Raw genomic sequence first — 10,680 nt, 5'->3', positions numbered from 1 at the left:
CTATTTGAAAGAATTATATCGTTATATATTCATTTGTTATCGATAGGATATTATCGAGTCAATTACGATATCGAAAACTGGCGAAGAATTACAAATTATCTAAATTCTGAAAATTATATGAAAATACATGTTTTGAATCGTGCCCAAATTATCGATGACGCTTTCCATTTAATGATAACAAACCGACTTAATTCCATTGTATTCTGGAATATTACGAAATATCTATCACGAGAAACAGACTACGTGGCATGGATCCCATGTTCAAAGTTTTGGAATATCTGTCCAATCTTTGGAATATCTGTCTTTCTTTTTCGGGAACCAATATATTTTAACATCAAGGTAATAACAAATATTATAAACAATATCAACAGTGATGTATTAAATATATTAAAACGCTTTAAACACATTACTTATGTATTACACATATTAATATTGTGTGCATTTATGACAATAATTATTAAGTGCTTTCCGAAAAGATACATACAATAAAATACATGTAGATAAAAAAACGGAAAATACGGTTCGTATTCTCAATGAATTTATCAGGAGACAACGTTCCTCTCTTAATCATTTTAATATTGTGGAAAATAAGAGAATCAATAACAAACTAAAATGGATCGCTAAAAAACAGCCGGATTTCCTTCGTCCTAACGTACCTCTTATCAAATATTTTTGTTCCGTCCCCCCCCATCCTCCCATGAATTCTTACAAGCGAAAGTTAAGATCTTTTACAGGTTCTTGCCCTCATGAACAGCACCCCCTTCCCACATTTTCCTTTTCACCCACTCCTCAACCTCCCTCTCATACTCCTTTTAATGTACATATTAATCCCAAGAATTTTCACATGAAAGATAATTTATCCCTTATTAATTCGGTTAATAACAATTGGTTTGTAAATTTGTCTAAGACCGATATTCCTCAGGAAGTTCAATCCCTCTTACAATTGGGAGAGAAATTTTGTTTGCGTTCCCTTCCTAATTCGCAACATTTTGTATTCGATTTCATTAAAAATATTGAACATAATATCTCCAGTTTGGATCAGGAAACGGCTAACAATATTAGATGTTTGTCAGTCCAGACTCTTAATAAATGTCTATTATCTCCTCCTCATTTTTCAGATTTGGACTCTCGTTTGCTATCCTTAACTAAAATTACAAAAAAATTCCTTTCTGACCATCCTGACATCATTGTCACAAAAGCTGATAAGGGGAATGTAACTGTTTCTCTTGATAAGACCGAATATTTTGACAAGATGCATGACCTTCTATCAGACCGGAACACGTACATGGTAGTGAACCGCGACCCGACGAATAGAGTCATCTCCCAGTTGAGGGAGTTGTTACAGCGTTGGCGTAAAAATGATTACATCTCTAACGGTACTTATAGAGCGCTATTGAGTACAGATGGGATCTTACCACGTGCCTACGGACTGCCAAAGATCCATAAGAAAGATTGCCCGTTACGTATCATCATCTCTTGTATTAATAGCCCTCTTTATTCGCTAGCGTCTTTCCTTCACAACATGTTAGACAAAAATTTACCTAATCCGAATAGCCATATTGCGAATAGCTTTGAATTGATTAAAAGACTTAACAATGTGTTCTTAGATGATTGGTACGATTTGGTCTCATTGGATGTGGAGAGTCTTTTTACTAATGTTCCATTAGATTTGGTTATTGGAGGAATTGCTAAAAGATGGCATTTAATTAAAAACAACATCAACATTCCTTATAAGGAATTTTTGATTTCTTTAAATCTTATTATGGACTCCACCTACTTCCAATTTGACAATGTCATATATAAACAGATTTTTGGCACTCCCATGGGATCTCCTCTCTCCCCGATCTTAGCGAATATTATTATGTCTGATTTGGAAGACAGAGCAATTTCGTCTCTTCCTGTTTCCCTTCCCTTTTATGTTCGCTACGTTGATGATATTGTTCTTGCTGCTCCTAAACAATACATCCAACATATTTTCCAGGTTTTTAATTCGCTTCACAATAGACTACGGTTTACCATTGAATATTCAAACAACAACAGTATAAATTTCCTGGACACAACTATCATAATCAACAATAACTATATTGAATTTAATTGGTATAGGAAACCGACTTTTTCAGGAAGATTTCTATCATTTTTCTCACACCATCCTCTGTCACATAAAAAAGGAGTTATCATTGGATTGACTGATAGAATTTTTAAACTGTCACATCCACGGTTTCATAATGAGAATTTTTCTTTTATTATTTCGACTTTATTAGGCAATGGTTATCCTATTAAATTTATTTTTCACACTATTTCTCAAAGATTAAAGTTTTTAATCTCTGACGTGAACAATAACGAAACTGCTCTCACTCAATCCTCCTCCTCTCTTATTCCTTTCTTCACCATTCCTTTTTCCTCAAGTTTTCCAAGAGGTTTTGTTTCCAACATCAAGAGTTATGCGAACAGAAGATTGGCATATACAGTCAATAACAAATTAAAATCCCTTATTAGATTGTACAAGGATCCGGTATCTAAATTCCACCACGTGAATGTCATTTATAAAATTAGTTGTTTAGACTGTGATGCTTCATATGTGGGACAAACTAAAAGGAAGTTACTGACCAGAATTAAAGAACATCGTTCTGATATCAATAAATCTTCTGGTTCTCTCTCAGTTGTGTCTCTTCATAGATTGAACGGACATGAGTTTGATTGGGAGAATGTTTCCATTTTGGAGGAGGAACCTAGATATAAAAAGAGGTTAATTGCTGAGATGTTACATATCTCTGGTCAGAACCATGGCCTTAACATTCAGAGCGATACCGAATTCTTGGATAAGATGTATTTGCCCATTATAAAAAAATGTTCGCAGTGATTATTTGAAATTTTTCCTTCGTTCTGTCTTCTTTCCTTCTGTGACGTTTTGTTCCTCTCCTTCCTTTCCCTTCTCTCTCTCTCCCCCCCCCCCTCTTTTTGATGTTTCGCGTTCTTGGCTATATGTGATCCCCATGTGCCTCAGTTCGGTTCTGTTGATTGGAACGTTAAGTTGTGCTTAACTTGCTCTCCCTTTGTGTTCGATTTTTTGATTTGAGATCACTTTCAAATTTAGAGACCGGTATGTGATTTTATTATATTAACTTTACTCTTGCTTTATATGAAGGATTCTCTTAAGTTTCCGGATTGTTTGTTAAATTATTGCTCTGTCTTGTTTTTCTTTTTTAGAGTGTCATATTTTTAAGCTTTTACTCGCACATATTTGGACCATCAAGTTTCCAACTGGTCATCGATTTATGCATCTTTGACTGTTTTTTCTTTTGGAAATGGTCATGGACCTGTATATGGGTTTTCCTTCCGGCTTTTTTGGAGAGGATCATCTCGTTTTTAACGGTATACTGGTGGTATGCGGTACGAGCTTTCGGGTTTTCTGTGGCGATACGTTAATGCGATGCGTTCTTTCCTTTTTTGTGATTGACGGTTTAAATTTTCCGTTATTGTACATATATTTGCTTCCGATTTTTTGACTTTTTTTGACTTTGCGTTGTTCCGAAACTTATTTACATTTCTCCTATGACCGTTAATTTTAATTTTATCTTAATGTTTATTATTCACTTTGTTAGTCGACATTGAAAAGGATCCGAATTGGATTGAAACGCGGCGTTTGTCATGTTCAAATTAAATAAACATTTTCATATGGTTATTTTATTGTAATAACCGTTTTATTATTTTTTGCATATTTCCACCATTGCGTTGGTCCTTGTAGCCTTTTAACTAATTTTTTATTAGATAAAAAAATTTGATTACGATTTTTAAATATATTTTGGATGAATGATAAGTATCTATTAGTAAATTAATATTCGAATAGAGAGAGTATGTAATAATTATAAAAAGTGCAGAGGAAAATAGAGAAAAATATGAAAATTGTTACCATTTTTAATCACAACATGATATTCATAATGACGATTTAAATATCATTAATTTTTAGGTAGAAAATTGGTAGGAAACGTATATGTACATTAGTTATTTGTGTGTTTAATATACACACAAACAGTTAAAAAGTTATTAAATTATATTATACATATAATGTCTAAATGTCTACATGTATGTCTATATGTCTACAAAATATGCATTTTTGTATGTATATTTTGATATGGACATGTGTGCATGTGTTAAGCATATGTGAATGTGCACGTAAGAAAAATTCAAATTTGCGTAAATACGTATACAATATAAGTATAGCTAATAGATATCTTTATAAAAAGAAATTTAGAGTTGTTTACCAAGACAAAACGTTCTTAATATATAAAACCATGTAAAATACATTTGCGCAAGATATCTTTCGGTATGGCAAAATATAATGCAAGAATCGAAAAATATAAAATTTATATCAAGTAACAATATAAATACATATAAATATATATATATATATATATTTATATATTTAGGGGAAAATGCTAAACTTACTATACGATTTGCTTGATAAACTAAAATACGATGAAGTTTCTAATGAACACGATCTTACAAAGAGTTTAAGAATGGAGGCTGCGAAATGGTAATCTTGATGGTCGCATATGCATAGAAAATGCCCGACATAATTTAAATCGACATCTCGCAGATCCCGAAAAGAACACGTAATTTTTCTTATATATTCTTGGTTATTTTGATTTAATTGTTTTGTAGATACATGTGCAATGTTTATTACATTATTTATATATCAAAATTATATATCAAAATTGAAATTTATTATGTTATGTTATGAAATTATAATTTGTTAAATTATTTAATCAAAATATAAGATTAATATGTGCAAAACTTTTATATTAGAATTTGTTTTTTGTTAAAGTTGTTTCGAAGAAAAAATATGTAATTTATAATTGCAAATTACATATTTTTTCTTCGAAACAACTATGTGTTTTTTTACACCAATTGATTCCTCTCATTATTTTGTACTTAAAAGTATTAAGGTAAGATAATCGAAAAATGAATATTTTACTAGATATCTTATGGTTTATGTAAAATTAAGAAATTATTTCAAGCCTCATAACTCGAAAAGTACTCAATGAAGAAATACTTTATTATAGTGTTTTGGAAAGCTCTCGAGGCAAGCTACAAGAATATGCAAAAGTATATAGGACGTCCCATTTAAAAAGTTGGAGGTGAAGTTTACGTGACCTTCAAACGACTTTTCAAGGTAAAACCAATGACACCATCTTATGGCCCCCTTAAAACCATACAACTTTTGTTTAAAACATTTTCACCGAAACCGCCATGGTTTCGGGATATTCGAGTGTGAAAGTTAAGATGGAACATCCTGTATATCATATATATGGTGTAAGAAAACGTTATGTTTAAAACATTTTTTTCATCCACCATCTTTGTAACAATTTTAAACCATAATTTTATTTATGTACATAATTATATCAAATGCATTTACACATTTATATTGTGCAATTGAATTATACAATTATGTTATAAAATTTCTTATTTGTCTATTTAATAAACAGCATTATATATTTATATATGATTTAATAAATGGATATATATTTACACCTTCTTTTATCTTATCCTTTCTCCTCCTCTCTTATTGATGATCTTTATAAAATTGTATGTTACAATTACAAAATTTTCATATATATTACTTCTTTTATAATATTATTTACATAAGTGTTATTATTATTACAAAAATTAATAATTTATTATTATTATTATTATTATTATTATTATTATTATTATTATTTCATCTTGTGCCATCTTAAATTAAACAAGTTTAGAGTCTCGTGCGTCATTTCATGCATACATTTTGAGCTTATTTATATTTAACGTTTTAATGTTATTCTAATGTTTATCAATGTTATTCTAACTATGCACGCGAAAAAAACATAATTATATAGATAAATGTATCCGTGTTAGTTATCTTTTATGATGGAAAAACAGGATGTGTTGCGCGAAAAATCGAGCGCATAGACGGACACGAATAGCGTATTACAGAGAGGTTTATAATTAATTCTGGAAAATAACTTTTCGAAACATAACTTAATCATATATGGTTGGATTCGCAAAAAAATAACCTTTCACTTGGTGATAATGAAATTTCACAATTAAAAAAAAATATATTTAGTGGTGGGGGTATTTTGAAAAATTAAAAGACTAAAAATTTTTTTTGTTATTATTGTAAAGTACTCTTGAAGCCATTTATCTTTTAATTTGAAAATTTTTTTCTATCTCTTATAGATTCTGAAATATTCATCTCGAAAGGAAAAAACAGATTTTTTTCAAAGAGGTGTTTTACCCCCTAGACACGCGTATGGGCACGTATAAAAGAATACGTGTCCCTTATTTTTGTCTAGAAAACAACATATTAAAAGCTCATCAAAATCGGAAGGGGACACTTTCGTGCCTTTCCTTGTTAGATCAAAATTAAAGATAAAAAGTGATGATTTAAGTGATAGATTGTTAGCACGTACTGTTGTACTAAAATTGTCCTGGCAAGAATAGTAGAAAGTGTGCCCGAGCACTTGAATATTTTTGATTAAGTAAATAGATAGACCACCCGAGCACTTGAGATAGATATAAACAGATAAGTGCTCGGGCGTTTTCGGTCCGCGATGTCAAGAGGCAGTGAGAATCTCGGCGTCGTTGCGAGAGCACGAGGAGTTGCAGAAGGATCGCGCGAGTAGAAAGATCGACCCCTTGTATACACGCAGTTAATAAAGTATTATATCCTTTTAAGCTCAGAGAAGTGGCTCAGCTCATTTACAATCCCGATATTCGCGATTACGTTCATAACAACTGGCGACCGTGACAGGACAATTTGTTCGCGAAATCGGGAATTAGAATTTGAATCTTTGTTGTGTCGACGCCGTGAAGATGGATGCCCTAAAGAAACGAAGAAAGGCGCTTCGTATAGCCTTTACAAAGGCTCTCACTGCGTTCTCAACAAGATTAGAGAGCGACTGCTCAAGAGAAGAAAAGATAGTGGCGTTGCAATTCCTTGAAACGAAAATGACTGAGCTGGATGCAGTACATTCTGCATATAACGAAACACTGTTCGAATCAGAGGCGGACGAGACTGATATCAACAGAGAGTTAGAATCGGGCGATGTATACAAAATTCAGTACCTAACAGCGAAAATGAAAATATCTAAGATAACGCCATCGACGTCGGACAACATATCGAGAATGGTCTCGACGAACACCCTGAAAACGTCGAAGCTTCCTAAGTTAAAATTATCAAAATTTGGCGGTAATATTAAAGATTGGCTTCCTCTTTGAAGCCAGTTTAAGAAGATAAGCGAAGATCCTTCAATTAGTGAAGAAGATAAAATGCAATATCTACAACAAGAAATGATACCGAATTCGCGCGCGAACGAGCTCGTGCGAAGTTTCCCGCCTACGGGGGAAAATTATAAAAAAGCAATTTCGAGCCTAAAAAATCGTTTTGGACGAGACAATATCATTGTGGAATTTTACGTGCGCGAACTACTAGGTCTCGTGTTGCAAAACGCAGTAAAGGGAAATAAGAAGTTGTCCCTTACGAGCCTATACGATAAGCTCAAGTGCTACATTCGTTCATTGGCGTGACGACGAACAATTGTGCCGCTATGCTGTACCCGCTCGTCAAGTCGTCTCTCTCAGAAGAGGTTCTTCGAGCATGGCAACACAGTGGACAACGGAAAACGATGGAAACAAACGGACAACGTGAAACAATAGATCGACTCACAAAACTTCTTAGATTCCTGCAGTTGGAAATGGAAAGCCAGGAGCGCATCGACATGGCATTGACAGGCTTCGGTTTATCGACGGAACAAGAGAAAATGAAGAAGCTGAAAGGTAAAACAGAATCGACGGCGGAAGGAGGCAGCTAGTGCTAGTGTGCTTCTCGTGGCAAAGGACCAATGGAGGCTAGAGTGCATTTTCTGTAAGTTAAATCACGATAGTCTAAACTGCGAATCCGCGCGTAAATTAATATTAAATGAACAAAAAGACATTGTTAAGAAAGAAGGCTGTTGCTTTAATTGTCTAAAACGCGGACATATTTCATAAAAATGTAAAGCTAAAGTAAAATGCGATTGGTGATCGAGACAGTACGTTCTATTAATGTGTCCGAGTATAGTTCGCAAGGAGAACAATTCCGTAATTAAACCGAGCGTTTCTGTAAATAAGTCGAACGATAACGAAAAGATTGTCGATGATCAGAACCTAGCTTCATTTTGCGAGACGCCGGATGTTTGTTTACAAACTCTTCGAATAAAATTGTGTTCTCAAACGCGAGAGAAAATTGTAAGTGCAATTTTTGATACGGCGTCACAACGTTCGTATATCCGCACAGATATTGCGAGAGAATTAGGTTACGTTTCGCTTGGTGAATTAAAAGTTTCACATTCGCTGTTCGGCGGAATCAAATCGGGAAGCGAAATTCACAATATGTTTAAGATACACATTCAGAATTTAGATGAATCGTACGCGTGCAATTTCTCGGCCATGAACCGGGATATTATTTGCGCTCCGATCGCGAGTATTAAGCGAGATGCATGGGTCGATGAATTACAAGCAAAGAATATTAATCTAACGGATATCGGAGGTAAAAGTGATTCTATAGAAGTGCTAATCGGTGCGGATGTAGCCGGTAAATTATTAACTGGTAGGAAATGCGATTTAAAGAATGGATTAACGGCTATCGAGACACGTCTAGGATGGACGGTGTTAGGCAAATTATCCACGAGAAAGAATCCACGAGATCTGACGCGATGGTAATGATAACGACAATGTTCGTGCAGGAGGCCAATCTATGCGATTTGTGGCGTCTAGATGCTATCGGTATCACAGATTCGATCGAGAAAGCGGATAAAGCAGCGAGAGACGAACAAACGCGGAAGTTTTTGATAGAGACGGCTAAATTGAACGCGGACGGTCGATATGAAGTTCGATTACCGTGGACGGAAAGTCATGAGCTTGTTTCCAGCAATTACGATATAGCGTGCAATAAATTTGAAAGATGTCTGGATAAACTTGCTTCAAAAAATTTATTAGAAGCGTATGATAATGTTTTCAAGGAATGGCTGTCGGAAGGGATTATTGAAAAAGTACCTGACGATGAAATTGACAATTTAGGCCATTATTTACCGCATCGCCTAATGATAAAATTGAATAGTACGACTAAAATAAGACCGGTGTTTGACGCTTCTGCTTCTAAGAGAGGATATCCGTCTTTAAATCAATGCCTCAAAAAGGGCCCTAACTTAATTGAGTTAGTACCTTCGTCTTTGAATAGATTTTGAGAAAGAGAGATCGGAGTAGTGTGTGTCTGATATAAAGAAAGCGTTTTTACAGATAATTGTAAACAAGGCGGACCGGGATTATCTCCGTTTCTTTTGGATCGTAGGCAGTAAAAGGATAGTTTCCCGTCATTGTCGAGTAGTATTCGGTCTAGCCTGCAGCCCATTTATATTAGCAGCGATCATTCAACTCCATTTATCGACGTTCTTAACAAACATTGACGCGAATAAAAAATCAGCGGAAAAATTAAGAGAATCGTTCTATGTCGACAATTATGTCACGAGTGTAGATTCGGAAGAAGAATGAAGAACGTTTATATCAGAATTCACGACGATAATGAAAACGGGCGGTTTCGAACTTCGTGGCTGGGAAAGTTCACATGATTCGAGAGCTAGCGAAACAACACTCGTTTTGGGAATTTTATGGAACAAAAACAAAGACACTATTTCGGTCAATCCGTCAGTGTTAAATTTGAATATTTCAAGCGTTATAACGAAAAGAATAATTTTGTCCGCAACGCACAAAATTTTCGATCCTATCGGCTTTACGTGTTCCATATCGTTGTTGCCTAAATTATTGCTTAAAGAATTATGGACGGAAAAGAAAGATTGGGACACAAAGGTCGCGGATAATCAAGCAAGTAAATTCGTGAACTGGGTAAACGAGAACCTTTATCGAATCGAATCGACATCCCGCGAAAACTCGGCAGGGATGATTTAACATTACATACGTCGTTTTGCGACGCCAGCGATTCGGCTTATGCAGCAGCTGTTTTCGCGAGAATGGAATATGAGAGCGCAGTAAACGTTATACTTTTTGAGTGCGAGATCTCGCATAGCTCCCGAAAAAGCTACAATTCCGCGTCTCGAATTGATGGCGGTCAGACTTACAACCTCTGTTATTAAGTCTTTAACGCGAAAGAGTTCTAGAACGACGTTTTAGTTAGACCGACTCGACTACAGTGTTGGCGTGGATCAAACGCGACATGCAATGGGGAACGTTCGTTCGGAACAGAATAAAAGAAATACGCGAGTTCAGTAGACAAGAGGAATGGAAATATGTACCCGAGGATTTAAATTTCTTGCGGAAATTCCGTCGCGTGGTTGAAGTCCCGCTCAGCTAGTACGATCTGAGTAGTGCTTAGGCTCCTCATGGCTTTATAAGCCAGATATAGATTGGCCCAAAGGAAAGGGCGACTTTGTCGAAGAAGAAATAAATAGAGAAATTAAAAAGTCGGCTTTAGTATATACAATTAGCACGGAAACTACTACGTTTAAAGTCGATGATTACTTTTCGTCTTATAATAAGCTAATACGTTTTTTGGCATGGATGCATAGGTTTCTTTTAAATAGGAAAAAAGAGATCGATAAAAGAAAGAAATTAAACGACGATCTTGATATGCACGAATTGCCTAAAAAAGCA

General features: G+C 34.7%; 1 protein-coding gene, 1 long non-coding RNA gene and 1 pseudogene across 2 annotated transcripts; all 3 read left to right on the top strand.

The window, feature by feature from the left end:
- Nucleotides 1-2,755: 2,755 nt before the first annotated feature.
- Nucleotides 2,756-3,682, top strand: LOC145961769 (uncharacterized). Its single transcript, XR_014435700.1, has 2 exons — nt 2,756-3,100; nt 3,208-3,682. It is a non-coding gene; the product is annotated as an uncharacterized LOC145961769 (long non-coding RNA).
- Nucleotides 3,683-6,849: 3,167 nt separating this feature from the next.
- LOC145961790 (uncharacterized) lies at nt 6,850-7,847 on the top strand (annotated as a pseudogene).
- Nucleotides 7,848-8,675: 828 nt separating this feature from the next.
- On the top strand, nt 8,676-9,260 carry LOC145961789 (uncharacterized). The gene has a single exon (XM_083082255.1). It carries the CDS (start codon nt 8,676-8,678, stop codon nt 9,258-9,260), a length of 585 nt encoding a protein of 194 aa, XP_082938381.1.
- The last annotated feature ends 1,420 nt before the right edge of the window (nt 9,261-10,680 follow it).

This window comes from Camponotus vicinus, unplaced genomic scaffold (assembly GCF_025532165.1).
Source record: "Camponotus vicinus isolate PSW18456_S1 unplaced genomic scaffold, iyCamVici1.0 SCAF_11, whole genome shotgun sequence".
NCBI classification, from domain to species: Eukaryota; Metazoa; Arthropoda; class Insecta; order Hymenoptera; family Formicidae; genus Camponotus; species Camponotus vicinus.
The sequence above is the reverse complement of the archived record's forward strand: the minus strand, read 5'-3'. Positions and strand labels throughout refer to the sequence as shown.